This window comes from Centruroides sculpturatus, unplaced genomic scaffold, assembly GCF_000671375.1.
Source record: "Centruroides sculpturatus isolate CEXI.00-Female unplaced genomic scaffold, Cexi_2.0 scaffold407, whole genome shotgun sequence".
Lineage (NCBI taxonomy): Eukaryota > Metazoa > Arthropoda > Arachnida > Scorpiones > Buthidae > Centruroides > Centruroides sculpturatus.
In genome coordinates this window covers 415,577-433,572 of record NW_019384947.1, presented here as the reverse complement: position 1 = coordinate 433,572, position 17,996 = coordinate 415,577, and the positions used below count along the sequence as shown (strand labels likewise).

General features: G+C 28.0%; 2 protein-coding genes and 1 long non-coding RNA gene across 4 annotated transcripts; 2 read left to right on the top strand and 1 right to left on the bottom strand.

Annotated features, from left to right (window-relative positions):
• Positions 1-284: 284 nt before the first annotated feature.
• On the top strand, positions 285-1,753 carry LOC111632214 (vitamin D 25-hydroxylase-like). Its single transcript, XM_023376593.1, has 4 exons — positions 285-303; positions 379-634; positions 712-899; positions 977-1,753. Exons 2-4 carry the CDS (start codon positions 384-386, stop codon positions 1,150-1,152), a joined length of 615 nt encoding a protein of 204 aa, XP_023232361.1. The 5' UTR covers positions 285-303; positions 379-383; the 3' UTR covers positions 1,153-1,753.
• Positions 1,754-1,838: 85 nt separating this feature from the next.
• On the bottom strand, positions 1,839-3,515 carry LOC111632215. 2 transcript variants are annotated; one of them, XR_002757830.1, is made up of 3 exons: positions 3,456-3,515; positions 3,329-3,368; positions 1,839-1,919 (listed from the first exon to the last, which is right to left on the bottom strand). It is a non-coding gene; the product is annotated as an uncharacterized LOC111632215 (long non-coding RNA). The 2 variants fall into 2 exon arrangements; XR_002757829.1 differs by lacking the exon at positions 3,456-3,515 and having other exon boundaries at positions 3,329-3,411.
• A 6,337-nt stretch (positions 3,516-9,852) lies between these two features.
• On the top strand, positions 9,853-12,866 carry LOC111632218 (organic cation transporter protein-like). The gene is made up of 10 exons (XM_023376596.1): positions 9,853-9,920; positions 9,985-10,333; positions 11,002-11,105; positions 11,186-11,340; positions 11,448-11,616; positions 11,692-11,839; positions 11,994-12,088; positions 12,177-12,391; positions 12,467-12,648; positions 12,723-12,866. The coding sequence occupies exons 1-10, from the start codon at positions 9,886-9,888 to the stop codon at positions 12,864-12,866; spliced, it is 1,596 nt and encodes a 531-aa protein (XP_023232364.1). The 5' UTR covers positions 9,853-9,885.
• The last annotated feature ends 5,130 nt before the right edge of the window (positions 12,867-17,996 follow it).

The following is a 17,996-nucleotide window of genomic DNA, read 5'->3' as shown; positions in this document are numbered from 1 at the left end:
ATGGGACCAAGAAGGAATTTCGATAATTTTCAAATATACTACGTTATAAAGATTTTTTAAAAATCCAGCAACGAGTTGCTTAACTTTCCCGACAACATTTGGTGACGGCATCTATTATCATATTTTATTTATGAACTTTTTATATTTTAGTTATTATAAAATGGAAAAAAAAGCTTAATTTTGAGGGTAGGGATGGGTTTTATAAAAACTTTTAAATGTTAATAATGAGTAAAATCGTCATTAAGTCCAACCCTACTGGAGATACACACGACTCCCATTAAAATGCCGAGAGTTCATTTACTGGTAAAAATATTCATTTATTATAGAATACGAATAATTTACATGAATTATATTTTAAAATAAATGTATATTTTTTAGAGGAAATGCTCTTGGGGAATATTCAAACGCTATATAAAGTAGGAACCGAAACAATTCGAATAGCTATTGCTTGGTCTCTTTTAACAATGGCACACTATCAGGAAGTCCAGAAGAAAGTCCAAAAGGAGATAGATTCAGTCATAGGAAAAGATAGTTTTCCTTCATGGACCGATCATTGGAAAACTCCATATACAGTATCGGTAATGATGGAAATCCAGAGATGGAAAACTACTGTCCCATTTAATCTATTAAGATAGTAAGTTTTAAACCAATTAATATATTTTAAAGTAAATTACGAACACTTTTAATTTTGAATTAATCTTCGTTATTTAGTGCTCTGAAAGATACAACTCTTCAAGGTTATCAGATTCCCGAAGGAACTAATATTTTGATAAACTTATGGAGTGTTCATAACGATGATGCTCATTGGAAAAATCCAAATAAGTTCTTCCCCGAAAGATTTTTAAATAAAGAAACAGATTACGTAAAGAACGAGGATGCTTTCATGCCTTTCTCAATAGGTGAGACATCAAGTAGTTTTTAGATTTTTTTGTTGTTGTTTTTGGACCAAATAATTGAAAATTAATGAATTTTATAGGAAAGAGATCGTGTCCAGCAAAATCTTTAGCAAAAGTAGAATTATATCTTTATTTTACTTACATATTACAACGATACAAAGTGTCGTTTCCAGAAGGATTCAGTCATGATTTAGATGGTATAACTGGAGTATTTTATCGGCCGAAGCCATACAAATTATGTTTTACTAGAAGATAAACATGGCAAAATTTCTCATTATTTTATCATTGATAAATATGAATTTATGAGATTAATATCGATTTGTGGTATATTGTGGAAAGTGCAAGAATCGCGATTTTTTTAAATATTAGAATAGAAAATTGTATAGTTTTAGATATAGACTATTATTGTAAATCATTTCAATTTTGTGATAATGCATTTTTTCACAAAAAGTATAACTGCTTTATGTATAAAAGTGTTCATTTATTGATCAAATATACATTGTAAATCATATGTAATGTATGCATATTTAGAATTTTGATACTTTCATAATTGAAAATAAAGATTTAAAAAGTATTACAAAAAGGGTTTAATTTTTATATCAATTTCTAACATTCCATTGTTACATATTCTTTTGATACCTACAGTATTCCATTAGTATCAACAGGTATCAAAGAAGCTTTCAACCAAAAACTGATTTGCCTTTTTCAATTGCTTTCATACCAAAATTTTTTACGCTTTCTTGTAATCCACCATCGGTAAAAAAATTCGAGATATTTTTCCACCAATCTTCTCCTTTCTCCATTGTTATTTCTTTGAATTTTTCCACTGCTTTCATGGCCTGATCGACTTTTTCTTGTCCTTGTTTCTTAGTTGCTTCTGCCATATTTTTAAACATATCCATAACTTTGCTCGGGATATCCGATGGACTAAGCGATTTCTTCTCATCTTCGGCTTTGGCAGAACATAAAATTAATCCCAGCAACAAGGAAACAATGCAAACTCGATTCATGTTGTTGAAGTTTCTGTGGAAAAATATTTCGTATTTTAATTTATTTTTAAGACTGTTTATTAATAAAAATTAATAAGAGATTTTACTATTAATTAATGAAGATGATAGAAATATTTATTATCAGCAAATAGCCTAGAGGGTATGCAAATTATAAGAATTCCAACGATAATAATATAAATTGTATCTTGTATATATAAATATATTCTTACTTTTGATACAATTTTATATAAATTTATGTATATATGTATACATAAACACATACTTACTTAAACAAGTATATACATACACTTACAACCCAAACACACTGCTGAAATATTGAACTATATATGCAACCACTTCTAAATTTATTAAGAACAAACAGAATATTCTTTAATGTTCAATAATATACTAAATTAATAATATGTGACCTCAAAATTTATTTCGGTTTCATACCTTAAAGTTTTAGAATTATTTTAATGCCATTTCTTTAATTAAGATTACAGCATTATGTTATACTTTTATATAAAACAATGGCGTAACTAGAAATTTTAAAAATATAAAAAGGTTTTAATAACAAATGGTACATATACGCAATTTTAATGTTGCCGGGAAAGTTAAGCAACTCGATGCAAAATTTTTTAATCACGTATTAACGCATAATCATACAGATACAATACTCTGCACTGGAACACACGAACACATCTACCGAACTGACAATGAATTTAATCTAATCGGCACATCGATTTTATTTTCTTATTTTTCATATAGGAATACATCCTATAATTAATATATACAGTATATATATATATTAATTATATATAGGCCTATATCAATTTACCGAAGAATATAGAAGAACAGATAAAGGCAAAAAGAAAATCCAGTAACGAGTTTCTTAAGTTTTCCTTCATCATTTTATAATGCCATCTATTATGATATTTTATTTTAAAAACTTTTTATATTTTTAATTATTATAAAATGGCAAAAAGCTTAATTTTGAAGATAGGGATGGGTTTCATAAAAAATTGTAAATGCTAATAACGAGTAAAATCGTCGTTTAAGTCCCACCCTTTTGGAGATACACACGACTCCCATTATCTCCCCACTCCGTCGACCTTTAACCATCAAAATTTAACATCATCAATCCCTCTAATAAACAAACCGACCCGTAAAATTTCAGAAATTTTCGACCAAAAGCACAGGAGTTATTAAGCTTCAAACAGAGTGAACAAAATCGTGTTTCCCCACACAAACGTACAGAAACCTGTCGATTTTTCTTTGTATTTGTCGACGTTTTAAGGCCCCACGAGTCCAAAAATGTAAAAATCTTGCGGGTGATTTATTGAGCGATGGCCATACTTTCCCTCTGTTATATATAACAGCCGGGAAAGTAATAAGTAGTCTAGCATTCAATGATCTATATAATATAAAGTATTAAAAATTTACCTGATATTAAACGGTGAGAAATTTCAGACGAAATCAGCAACTGAAATGAGACCTACTGCTTATATATATTTATACAGATGTAGTATTAAAAGAGATAACAAAAAATAATAATGCTATAGAAAGTTACCTGGAATGGAAATGGGTGGAGGTAAAAAGGCGTTTGTTCATACGTTTTCATAGAAGATTATGAATAGTAGTCGACTTCATCAAATTAACAGCTTCAGGATATCCTGCTNGGTTTCCCACTACTTTCAAGAGCAGTAATAGTATCTGCAATGAATGTGAAATAACACTTGATGTACACTAACTTGTTCTGAACATAAATGTCATTCAAAATTTTCTTGGCTTTAATTACACAAACTGCGTTGTCTGCTAAAGTGGCCAGAAGTTTTTTGATATCGAAGAAATGTTCACTGTAATAGTACAAAATTTTAGCCATGTATATGCTAAGGGAAAAATAGGCATTTGTCTAAAATCCACTGTCTAAAAATGACAAATAAAGCATCTCTAACGCTATATTTATTAAATAAAAGCATATATTTTAAAATATTTCATATAGTTTTAATTTTATTACTATAAAATTGCATCAGAGGGTGTAATTTATTTCCATTATTATTGAATTCTAATTTTTTCTGCTTGGGATATGCATTCACTGGGACTTAAATATAAGTAATCAATAATAATAATAAAATGAATTTGTCTGATTGCATTTTCAGAAGAAAAATGGAACTTAAGCAGTTTAATTTAAGAATTAAAGTAAACCTTTGTGGAAAATGAAATGAAAAATTAGTAAAAACTTTTTAAAAATATGAAAACAAACTAAACTTTGTGTTTTAGGCAAAAATAGGCAGCAATATCAAAATAAGCATTTTTAGGCATTATAAAATACCATTGTTTCGGTCTAAATGTTCATGAAAAGTGTTCATACAAAATCTTAGCCATGTATATGCAAAGGGAAAAAATAGGCATTTGCGTAAAATTCGCTGTCTAGTTATATGGTTAAAAGAATGTTTTTTATCCTAGCCCAGGGCCTCACAGTGGTAGTGGTTGATTTTAGTGGCATTCTAAATTTTGTTCATTTTTTTTGTCTTCATTTGTTGTCTTAATAATTTCAATAATTGAAATTATAATAATAATACAAAACAAATACTTTCACACACATATGTATAAAAACAGATTACCAAAAGAAACTTTTATAAATTTGTTGAAATTCAATGGACACATATATTAATTATTAAGAAAGTGAAAAATTATGTGTACATGTGCTTAATTTTAATTTTATTAATAATAGTAATTGTTATTAAATTAATCTTGTTTATTAGTTTGGAACCTCACACTATTATATGAGATATAAATNATAAAATTAATCCCAGCAACAAGGAAACAATGCAAACTCGATTCATGTTGTTGAAGTTTCTGTGGAAAAATATTTCGTATTTTAATTTATTTTTAAGACTGTTTATTAATAAAAATTAATAAGTAAAATTGTATGTAATGCCATCTGTCATCGGATTTTGTGATAAAAAAAATTCTATATTTTTAATTATTATAAAATGGCAAAAAGCTTAATTTTGAAGATAGGGATGGGTTTCATAAAAAATTGTAAATGCTAATAACGAGTAAAATCGTCGTTTAAGTCCCACCCTTTTGGAGATACACACGACTCCCATTATCTCCCCACTCCGTCGACCTTTAACCATCAAAATTTAACATCATCAATCCCTCTAATAAACAAACCGACCCGTAAAATTTCAGAAATTTTCGACCAAAAGCACAGGAGTTATTAAGCTTCAAACAGAGTGAACAAAATCGTGTTTCCCCACACAAACGTACAGAAACCTGTCGATTTTTCTTTGTATTTGTCGACGTTTTAAGGCCCCACGAGTCCAAAAATGTAAAAATCTTGCGGGTGATTTATTGAGCGATGACCATACTTTCCCTCTGTTATATATAACAGCCGGGAAAGTAATAAGTAGTCTAGCATTCAATGATCTATATAATATAAAGTATTAAAAATTTACCTGATATTAAACGGTGAGAAATTTCAGACGAAATCAGCAACTGAAATGAGACCTACTGCTTATATATATTTATACAGATGTAGTATTAAAAGAGATAACAAAAAATAATAATGCTATAGAAAGTTACCTGGAATGGAAATGGGTGGAGGTAAAAAGGCGTTTGTTCATACGTTTTCATAGAAGATTATGAATAGTAGTCGACTTCATCAAATTAACAGCTTCAGGATATCCTGCTAACTAATTCATTTTGCCACCTAAAATTTCTGAATTCCTTTTATTTTATATTAATGACAGTAATTGTGATTTAATATAAATTATCTACAAATAAAGCTTTCAAAAGTAGGAAGCATTATTAATAGTTAAAAAATACGTCAAGGATATTAATACAATTTTTATAATTAAATAAATTTTGTAGGCCTATAATTTATAAAATATTTTAAAAAATTTAATAAATTAATTCAAACTTTATTCAATTTTATAATAGAAAATTTGATAGATTATTTATTGAAATAAAAATGTCTTTGTTAAGTTAATTAATAACCCAGTTGGATGTTTATTTTTATGTAAAGATAATGACAAATGTAATAGTAGAAACAATCATTTTAATTATACAACTGCTTATAATTAATGTTTTGTGATAAATTCCATTATATTTGTTAATAATGTCAATTTTCTGGGAAGTCATTTCTTACGAAATGCATTAGAAAAGTTATCATTTCTTTTATCAATGGCATTAATTGATAACATTGAACTATCTTCGATATTTCGATTAAACTGACAAGCTTAATAATCCTTTATCTACTGACATTAGCACAAATTTTGAAAAATTTACTTTCAACTAGGCGTAAATTGATTGGAGAAAAATTCCATTTACCCATTCATTTTTATAGTTTCCCATAGAAAGCCTTCCCAATTTTCCATAGAAAGGAGGCTACTCCTTTGACAAATCGTCCTTATGTTGCGTTGCCTTATTCCATCAATCCTATTCGTAAAATTGATAAAATTTTTAAGGAATTCTTAACAATTTGCATAATACATGTTAAAACTTGATATGTTAATAAACACGCAATATTAATAAATTAATTAAATTTTAATACAAATCATGTCCATAAAGAAAAGTCGTGATCAGATACAGAAAGACATCTAATCAATGTATTATCGAGTTGTAAAAATCAAAAGAAATTTATTGATTTAGTTCAGAATTTTCTCATTATCGAATTACCAATAAGATCACTTATCTAATTTATGTGTTAGGGTTTATCATAGATCAAATTCCCTTTTCTATCAAGGTTTTAATTTTTGTTGTCGAGCAAACTAATATCTTATCCACTAAATAAAAATAGCTTAAACACTGAATATTGTTACTTAATTAATTTAACAAACAATATAATATTACACAATACCTTAACTATTTTTAGTTAAGAAAATTAATCTTACCACTTATTTATTAACTATTTTTCTTGATACGCGATATGAAAAATCCATTATGTTATTGTTAAATTCATTTGTTTTACGACAAAGCATCGTTTAATAGTAAGGATTGGATTAGATTGAAGGAATAAGACACATGAATGAGCAATTATTTATTGTGACACGGTCACAATACCAGGCTACACTTTTTAATCATATTTTTAATTTATTTTAACTTAAAATATATGCTCTCCACCTCAAATTAGTAGTGGCTTTCCTCCGTACATCATACTTTCCTTTAACAATAGAATCGTGCCAGTCATCTATCTAACACCTTTCTGGAAAAATATTTTTGAATTGAAATAACGTGACTTTCGGTTTGAATAGAAAGTTCGTATATAGTTAATCGGGCCTTTTACCCCTAAAGTTTCCATATCTGGTTTCGTCCTTCATCTATCTAAATCTGTTCTGGAGATTAAGGAAGGTCAGGTAGTTAAAATTTATAGATCTACAATTGTTTCAAATTGCAGCCCACCGAGCTATAGAGGAGAGGTACTTTTCGGGAGGACATTCATAGAAAATTGGCTCCTATTTAGGTGTTAGACACGTGAGCAAAATCCGGAAAATCACGCGGCTGGCTCGTTAGTCAGGCGCGAACTCACGACCAACGTTTAGTGGTTGTATCCACTCGGCTATAAATATATTTAATTTTAACACTGTTTCATTGTGCTACACTAAAAATTACAATTATCCGAGCAAAAAAACAATAATGTCACGCGAAATACGATATCATATCTCGGTGTAAAGGTATAATTGAAGATACTAGACTTAAATTTATTGTATAAAATTAAAACAAAATTATCTTATATAATTTCCACAATAACTACAAATTCTTAATAATTACAACTATTTATGAATAGTAAAAATAGATTCTGTAAACAAACGGTATATCATAATAATTTTTAACCCTATTAAATTTAGTTAGTGCATTATTTTTAACAAGCATATTTTATTTTCACTATCCTGTTTATGTACACAATACTATAAAAATAACGTTATTTGACCCCCTTATATTGAGTAAATTTGATAAATTCGTGTAAACTCAATGTTATCGCAAGTACAGGTATTTATGTCGTCCCAATAGTTTATTTTTAGACTTTTCATCGTCCCCATTACACGATTCTAGATAAAATTAGACAGTTTTTGCTTGTTATTCAAAGGCAAAGAAAAAGAGCAATTATTCAATAATATTTAATTTTAATTTTATTTTTTTCATTCTTTAAACTGGTTACATTAATATGGTAGTGCTTGACATCAATATAAATACCTTTGCAAAACGTGCATTACAAGCAGACTAGGCGTATTAAACCACTGATAACTAATCGTTAAAGATACAACTAAAATGGTAAACAAGTTACTTAAGAACCATATAAGTATAATAAAAATATTGCTTATTTTAATCATAAATTGGTTTTGTACAGTTACGTGAAAACACCCCAACATTAGAAAAAAAAAAACTATACGAAACATTAATATTAATTACTAGTTAGGTATCCGTTTTTATTTATCAATTGAAATCTTCTATCGAATATGTTCTGAACAAGATTTTTACTAGCGTGATAGACAAAAAAGGAGCACATGCACCAAGTAATCCAATGTACAGGCGCCCCTACTGGTTAATAATCTTAATTTATGTCTGTATTCACATAGAACATAAGAGAAAGTGACGATCATAAACCTGTTAAAGAGTGGAGTGTACACGGCAAAATAGGTTCTAGTTAAAAGTACCCACAATTTCAAGTTAACGAGATTATATTATACGAAAAAGCCCTATATACTGTGCCAGGGACCCGTAGACAGTTGACCTTCCATTTAACGAGATTTTATTGAATAAAGGTCTTAGATTTAAATTTTTTCGCACTGGTTGATTTAGCTATACAGTACTGTAGTAGTAGTATTAAATTAATAAATTATTATTATTTCTTCCTTTATTTTTTAATCAATTCATGTTGATACCTTTCCCCTCTGTTATGTACGAGTTTAACAGAGGAAAAGTATGGTGTTCGGTCAAAAAAAAGGCCCTCCACAATATTTTTATATATTTGGGCTCGGGGAACCTTGAAACGTCGAGAAATGCAAAAAAATTCGGTGGTTTATTCTGTGTGTATGAATGTTAGTGTGTGTTGGGGGCACGACTTTGATCACCCTTATTGAAGCTTAATAACTCATGTAATTTTTGTCGAAAATCTCTGAAATTTTGCAGAGAGGTTTGTGAATTAGGGAGATTGGCGCTATTAAATTTTGGTAGTTAATTAAAGGCCCAGAGGGTGGGAAAGATGGAAGTTACGTGTCGTATCTCGAGTGGTATCGGACTTAAATGAGCGTTTACCTAGTCAGTAATAAAGTACTAGTAGAGTAATAGCGATATTTACTATAGTTAGAACGGTGATAACTACAGTAATTAATTAAACTATATATAATATAAATAGATGATCCGACTCTAGAATAGGTATTCCAGTAGAGGCTCGTATATTTCTGAAAGGCAATATTTGGCTCTTATAATGTTAACGTGAAATTAAATATTAAAATTTGGTTTCACAACTTCATTATTATTTCGAGTTTTAATAATATGTTTACTTTACAATGACAAGCATTTTCGAAATAAGTTTTATTGACAAGCATTTTCGAAATAAGCTGTAACAATATTTATATCGTTCTAATTTAAAATCAAATAAATTAACATTTAAAAAATTATTTGAAAAATAAATTACTAATTAATACATTAAAATGTAGTTACAAGTCTTTTAATTATAAGTACATTTTCTTAAAATACAATAATGTTAAAAATATATTCTATATAAAAGGATAAAACAATGCTATATAATATTGTTAAATTTATGTTCTATTTTAAAAATATATTTATGAATAATTTATAATTAATTTTATTGCACTTAGTACATTGCGTAAATCTATCGAAATCTTTCGTGCGAATAAGAAACATTTTAGTGTCTCATTGCTTCATCTTTTGTGTAAAAAGGAAGATAAATGTATTTAAGTTAATAGTTATGAAAATCTTCTAAGGAGTGAAATCAATCAAACCGTCACTTAAATACAAATAAAAATAAAATGGAGGAAAGAAGAAACGAGAGTGAAATAAAAAGGTAAAGAATTAAATAAATAGAATTTTAATTTATAAATTGCAGTTTTAAACTTCTTCGTTTACAGAGAAATTCCCGAATATTCCGACATCGTCGATTTGATGGGAAGATGGGGATATTTGCAAAAGAAGCTTGTCATGTTTCTATTTTTCTTTGGATTTCCTAATTGTTGGAATAATCTAGGATTAACTTTTATGGCACCTAAAATAAATTATTGGTGTTCGTCTAATTTAAATATGTCGGAAGAAGACTGGAAGAAATACATGCTCCCGAAGGAAGAAAGAGATGGAAAATTAACGTATAGTCAATGTCGTATGTACGACATTCATCTTAATACTACAAATTCTAGTGATGAAATAGAATGCCATCGTTGGCATTATGATCTTGACTTTTATCATTCAACAATAATCGAAAAGGTATTTATTTATTTATTTAACTGTGTACAAAGTTTTATAGAAATCGGCTCAGCCGTTCTCACATAATACTCGAACGGACAAACAGACATGGATTTAGTTTTATATACATAGATTTTTTGAACACAGTTTATTTTTTAATAAAATTCCAAGCCAATAAAAAATTAAAGAACTATTAAATAATTTTCTTTTAAAGCAGAATTTCTCGATCAGTGAGATTTCTTAGATAATATCGCACTTTTCCAACAAAATAGCTGAGAAATGAGTAATTATTAACTTTCCCTTTACTTTCGTGCTATTGAAAATAAATGGAAAGTGAATAATGACTAAGAAAATAGATACGAATGCTTTGTGCAAAATATTTATACAATATTCTTCCATGAAACGTGTTAACAGCTGCTTTCGATGTAGTTGATAATTAATTCAATTGTCCGAAATATCTTTTTCTGATAAAGTAGAATAAATTTTAGAAAACTAATTCATACTTTTAATTAATTTACCGGTTTAAAACTTTCTTATATAAATTAAAATGAGTTAAACGTGTTTCTAATACTGGTACTTGTATAAATAAACAAAACAAATGAAAAATAATACAGTAATCTATGTTAATTACGAATAAAAATATAAAAAGTAATATGCTAAAAATGTTTTTTTTTTTTTTTTTTTAATAGTGGGATTTAGTATGTGATAAAGCATGGCTCACCTCCTTAAGTCAAACCTTATATTTCTCTGGATTTTTAGTTTCAATGTTTATATGTGGACAGTTATCTGACAGGTAAATTAAAGCATAAATTATTATATTATTAATATATCTTTTAGATTAATTTATTACCCATTTACTTTATTCATTTATAGATTCGGTAGGAAACGAATTAGCTTACTTTGTGTTATTGGTGCGGGCATTTCGGGAGTAATATGTATGCTATCTCCAACTTATACCCTATTTGCAGCTTCACGATTTTTTATAGCATTCTTTAGATCCGGATCATACATATGCATGTATGTTTTGGGTCAGTATATTGCATTTTTAGTATAACATTCATTCTATGATTTCACATTGTTTTAAGTTTAATTTTACATTCATAAAATAGAATGATCTTCTTCAATGCATTTACAGTTATGGAATGTGTCGGTAAAGAATATCGTTCTCATGTTGGATTAATTCAGAAATACGGATGGGCAACAGCTTATATTATATTACCTGCTATTGTCTGGTTGGTCAGGGATTGGTTTTACATTCAACTTATAGCTACGTTACCATTCTTCCTCCTTTTAAGTATTTATTGGTAAATGATTGATTATATTTCTATAAATTTATATTGTTTAATATATTTATTTAGTATAAATTATAATTTTTACAGGCTAGTTCCAGAGTCGCCTCGTTGGTTATTGTCTCAAAATCGCCTGGAAGAAGCCGAAACTATTTTGAAAAGATGCTTAAAAGAAAACAATATTAAAGTTGAAAATCTGAGAGAAATTGTATTATTTTTATCTGAAAAAATTAAGAATGTATGCTATTTATTATTAATTAGTAAACGATGGATAAGATTATTTTTTTAAATTTAATAATTCATTGATAAGAACATGCGGCTAATATGTCATATTAGTCGAATGTTTTTATATCAGTAAATTATGTAAAGCGTGAATTTGTATTTTAATATAGGAAATGGGAGATAAAAAGAAGCGCCAAGCAAACATTCTAGATTTATTTAAAACACCAAACTTGAGGAAAAAAACATTAATTCTATGTTACGCATGGTAAGTTTGTCAGAGAAATCTTATGTTATATAAATATTAGAGTAGGCCTATTAACATTTAAATTGTAATTTAAAAATTTGTATATCAGGTTTTCTTCGGCTTTCGGTTATTATGGATTATCTTTAAATGCCAACGAGATAGGGGGACATCCATTGTTATATTTTTTCTTTAGTGGATTAGTGGAATTTCCTGCTGCAACATTAGGAATGTTATTAATTAAATATATCGGTCGTCGTAGGCCTCAAGTTGGATTTCTTATTTCCAGTGGCATCATTTGCATCTTAGCTGCAGTTGTACCTTCAAGTAACGTTTAATTTGTACAGTACATAAAATTAACTTATGATATTTTATACTAAATATAATTAATTATTATTTTAGATTTATTAGAATTGAGGATATTTTTCGCAGTAATGGCGAAATTATGTGTATCGGCATCATTTTTAATTATATACATCTTCTCGTCAGAGATTTATCCTACTGTTATTAGAAATGTTGGCATGGGTACGAGTTCCATGTGCGCTCGGATAGGAACTTTAGTTGTGCCATTTTTGAAAGAATTGGTAAGTTGCCGAAGAATTTATAAAGCGAATAAATTTCTATTACTCGAATATGTTTTTTATATTTACATAATCAGGGAGAGATTGTTCATCAAGCATTGCCGTTAACTTTACTTGGCACGTTTTCAATCACTAGTGGGCTTCTAGTCTTGCTTTTACCAGAAACTTTACACACTCATTTGCCAGATACATTAGCAGAAGGGGAACAATTTGGAAGGTAATTTAGCGATAAATAGTAATTAAGTAGGCCTATATAATAAACATAATTAAATTGAGTTTTATATTTATTGCAGGATTTAAGTTAAAGGTTATGAAGATTTTTTTTTCGTGATTTCTATTGAGAAATTAGAAAAATCGTACTCTAATCTTCTATGTTTATAAATGAGGATGTTTGTTTGTTCGCTATACACTCCTAGGCCGTTCGACCAATTACTATGAAACCCAGATGTTACGTTTACATATTTCTAACATAGATAATGTCGTTCATCTCACTCCAGAATATCTATTGGATTTCTGCAAATTCGATTAATTTTAATCTACATTCGATTTGCTGATTTACACTTGCGCCATCTAGTGGGAAAAATTTAACAAAATAATAAACTAAATATAATTCTTATAAAAAAGGATATAATTTTAAAAAATATATATATTATATTCACTTAATTGCTGCGACAATGATATAGCGTGAAATAGACCGCCATTACTGCGACGGGTAGCACATAACACTTGCCTGCGTGGAGTGTAGTAGTGTTTTGCCCCTGTGCATCATACTTTTCCCATTAGCAATAGAGTCGTGTCGGTCATATAGCTACTATAACTCCGTTTGAGGAAAAATTTTTAACCAAAATGACCATACTTCCGTTCTATATTATTAATCTGGGCTTCCTGCCCTAAGCTTTCCATATCTGATCTCGACTTTCATCTATCAAACTTTTATCTCGTAATTAAGAAAGGACAGACAGACAGACAGGGGACGATAATGGGAATTTATAGGTCTACAATTTTTTTCAAATTTCAGCCCAATAACTTTTTTATAAACGCAATATTTACGAGAACATACTTCCCACGTGGTTTATACAATCTATTGCAAAAATATAAACACTTTATTATCATACAAAAGGACCTGCTAGTTAATTATATTTATAATAAAAGAAAATAATTATTTTGTCTTAAGTTTAATTTAACTTTATAATGAGTACGTTTAAATTTACATAATTGTATTTGATACAAGAGTAATTATAATGTAATTATTTAAATAAACTTTAAAATATTCAATTAGAAATAATTAATATTCTGTATAAAGACGAAAAGAATTAAAATAATTTTCAATGTTTGGTCATTTACTTAATTATCATTCAATCAAAACATTTTGTCGTACAATTTATATATTTTAAATCTGTTACGTTCGACTAATTCCCTATTAAAAATTCAAAAATTTAATAATATTTTCGTTAAAAAAATGATTAAAATTGTTTAATAATCATCAGTTAAACCGGTTTAGATTTCTAATATAAAATTATCCGAACAGCTAGACAATTGTTATAAAATTACAATTTATTATATATAAAATTGTTTACTTTTATATAATACTGTTATTATAAAATACTGTAAAAAATCTATAAAAAATTTACTTTAATTATACATAAAAGATGGCAGCAGCGTCGCCTACAGTTCAGTAATACAATAAAGTAGGTCAATGTCTCTCGACCTTTAATGGCTAAACCATTCATTTTACTGTCTCTGTCACGTGATAGCATCTAAAAACCTAAACAAAACTTTCTTTGCTTTGGAGAGAAATTAAATTAAATCGTGGGTGACACGATTTAATTTTCCCCCAAAGCAAAGATCTTTCTGTTCCATTATACTGTATTAAAAATTGATTAATATCTATAACAAATGAAATATTATAGGCAGGAGGCCCCGATTAATTATATATGAACTTCCAATACAAACCAGAGGTCACGTTATTTCAATTCAAATATTTTCCCCCGAAAAGTCTTAGATGACCGGCATTAAAAAAAAGTATGATATAGAAGGTCAAGATACTACTAATTTGAGGTGAAGAGAATATATTTTAAATAAAATAAATTAAAAATATGATTAAAATTGCAGCCTCGTTATAAGTTCACATTTATAACATTTATAATTGTGCACATAATTTTTATATGAGCAAAGATTTAAATAATCATTCTACGCGTACCTTAAAGATGATGTTCATGCTTTCCCTTTGAAAAATGAGATTTATCTCTCGTTTTTTTTTCTTTCATAAATCGAAAGAATATCTAATATTGTAATTGTTATTCTGCTTCTCAGAAGATATCTTTTATAGAGGAATTTGTTGATAATCATCTTTTTATTACTTTTATATGAATCATTTATATTGACTCATATAAAACGCTTATTTATCTAATTTGAAAGCAGTTTATCATAAAATTTTTTTTTTCCTGGCTGTTATACATAACGGAAGGAAAGATCGGTAAATAAAGGATCCTCCCGAAGATTTTTATATTTTTAGACTCGGGGGAACTGGAAACAAAATGGAAAAAAAAAATTGGGGTTTTTTTCTGCATGTATGAATGTGTGTGTGTGGAGGGTTCGATTTTGTTCATTCAGATCAAAGCTTAATAACTCCTGTGCTTTTTGGCGAAGATTTTTGAAATTTCGCAGAGAGATTTGTGTATTAGGTACGTTGATACTATTAAATTTTGGTAGTTAAAGGTCCAGGGGGTGGGGAGATAGAGGAGTTCGTGTGTGATACCTCGAGTGGTATCGGACTTAATGAAGACTTTATTCGTTATTAGCATTTGCGATTTTTTATGAAACTCATCTCTACCCTTAACGTTAAGCTTTTTGCCATTTTATAATAATTAATAATATAAAAGGTGTTTAAAATATCATAACAGATGGCGCCATACACAATTTTAAGATTTTGCTGGAAAAGTTATGCAACGCGTTGCTGGATTTTTTTAAATAGCAAAAATTAATATCTGTGTAAAAGAGAGTTTTCAACAAAACCTATGAAAATATTATTTAGAAGTTTGATTTTCTCTCGTAACAGTTAATCCAACGTTAATTACTTTTATTTGCGGCTAGGAATTTTTCACCGATTGCACTTGTAATCTTGTAATTTATTAATACGATTTTTTTAAAAAGTATTGTTTCGTCATGTCATTTATCAAATTATTCTATTAATTTTATTTTTGAATGGTTGGGCAATGAAGTAAAAATAAATAATAATACTTTTTGGAAACTAAACATTTCCAAGGTCTTTGTATGATGCAAAAGGAAATCCATTTCTTGTAAATTTTCGTAAAACATTGAAATCTGTACACATAAAATATGCTGAAATCTTGACTTTGTGGGAAATTTTATAATGACGTTATTTATTTAGTTTAATTTATCTAATTTTTAAATCAGTTTGGAGTAATTATAATGTATTTTGATCATGTACATTGATTCTTCAATTAATATACGGTATTAATTTCTGGCAAATGTTTATTATTCTGATTATTAATACAAATCATTTGCAATCTACTAATTTTCAAGTCAGTGTGATTCTTTACAATTAATTGTATTCTTCATTTCATTCCATAATAAAGAAGGAATTAATCAGTTATAAAATTTAAAACTCCTTCATAAACAGTTTAATTTTCGAATATACTGTATTCAACTGTACAAATTACAAAAATCTTTTTAAAAATTCCTGTAAAATCCCTTTATCGTATTATATTTTTAATAATAAAGAGCAATAAAAATGTCCACAACTGATGAAAAAGTTCCATAAAGATTGAAGCTCACTCCTTACAATAGCGCTTTATTTTTAAATTGAAATAGTTCTAATAAATCCGCAGAAATTTAATATTTATCAGCAAAATAGAAAACATCATTACAATACCGAGCTGCGATGTTTAATCATATTTTAATTTTAAAAAACAACGTAATTTCCGGTCCAGACCGGACGTTCGTATATAGTTAATCGGGTCCACCGGAATCACCTTTTTATATCTGATGTCGATTTTCATCTAATTAACTAATTGTATTATTAATTAATTAAAATTGACGTGGTATTAATAAATTACATTTTATAAGAATTATTTAAATATTTATCAATAATTCACGAGATATTAAGATGAGTTAGCTATTTTAATAACTGAATTTCGAAGAAAATGGTTTGTAATGGAAAAATACATTTCACGTGTCTAAAACAATTGCGATTTAAATAACAATATTGTACTTAGTTGTCACGGCATCATATTTTTTAAAAACAATAGAAAACCGAAGAAAATTGCTAACTTCCTGTGTTTCATATTTTCAGAAAAAATTGTTTATTCGACTAATTAAAGTATATTATGATTGCATTTACTCAGGAGATTAATGAGAACAAATGCCGGCATTTTATTATAATTTTTAATACAGTGTAAGAGTGATTTTATAAAAATAAAATAACAACCAAAGATTCGTTTTTTTTTAAATTTTTAAATGTGTATTATTTATTCATGTATATTAAAAGTTATCAATTTTATAAGTTTTTACTTTCCCGGCTGTTATATATAACAGAGGAATAGTATGGCAAACGATAAAAAAATGATCCCTAAATTTTTTATATTTTTTGGACTCAGTGAACCTTGAAACGTCGAGAAATACAAAAAAATCCCGGTTTTTTTCTATATATATATGGATATGGATGTCAGTGTGTGTATGAGGAGGCACGATTTTCTTCACTCATATTGAAGCTTAACTCCTGTGTTTTTTGGTGAAAATTTCTAAACTTTTGCAGGCAGGTTTGTGTATTTTGGGCATTGATGCTGTTAAATTTTGGTTGTTAGACATGTGAAGAAAACCCGGAAAACACAGACCGTTGGAAGATGTGAATCATCAACCAATGTACAATAATTTCTTCCAATCGGCCAATGTTGGGCACAATAGAATTTAAGTCCGTTTTGGTTTGATTTTACTTAAAATAAACTTATGTTTTGTTTCTGAATACATTAAATTAAATAATTTATAATTTAATGCTGATAGTAATCTGTAAGAGTAATGTGTTATAAGTGATTACAAAGCAAGGTTTACTTACTATAAGTTTTTGAAAAGTAAATTAATTAATATTTGAAAACTGATTGATAACATTATTCAATTATTTTCAGTTTAAAGGACTTTTAGGGGTAGATGAAAAGAAAAATATTTTTATGAAAGGGATACACAGGGTGTTAAAAATTGAGAACCACTTGACTTAGAGCGCTAAATGAAAAAGTGCTAAACAGGATCATTTTAACATTAAAGATCGGTTAAAACACAAAAAATATAATATTTCTTCATCCATATTTTAAAATATATATATCATTATACACAAA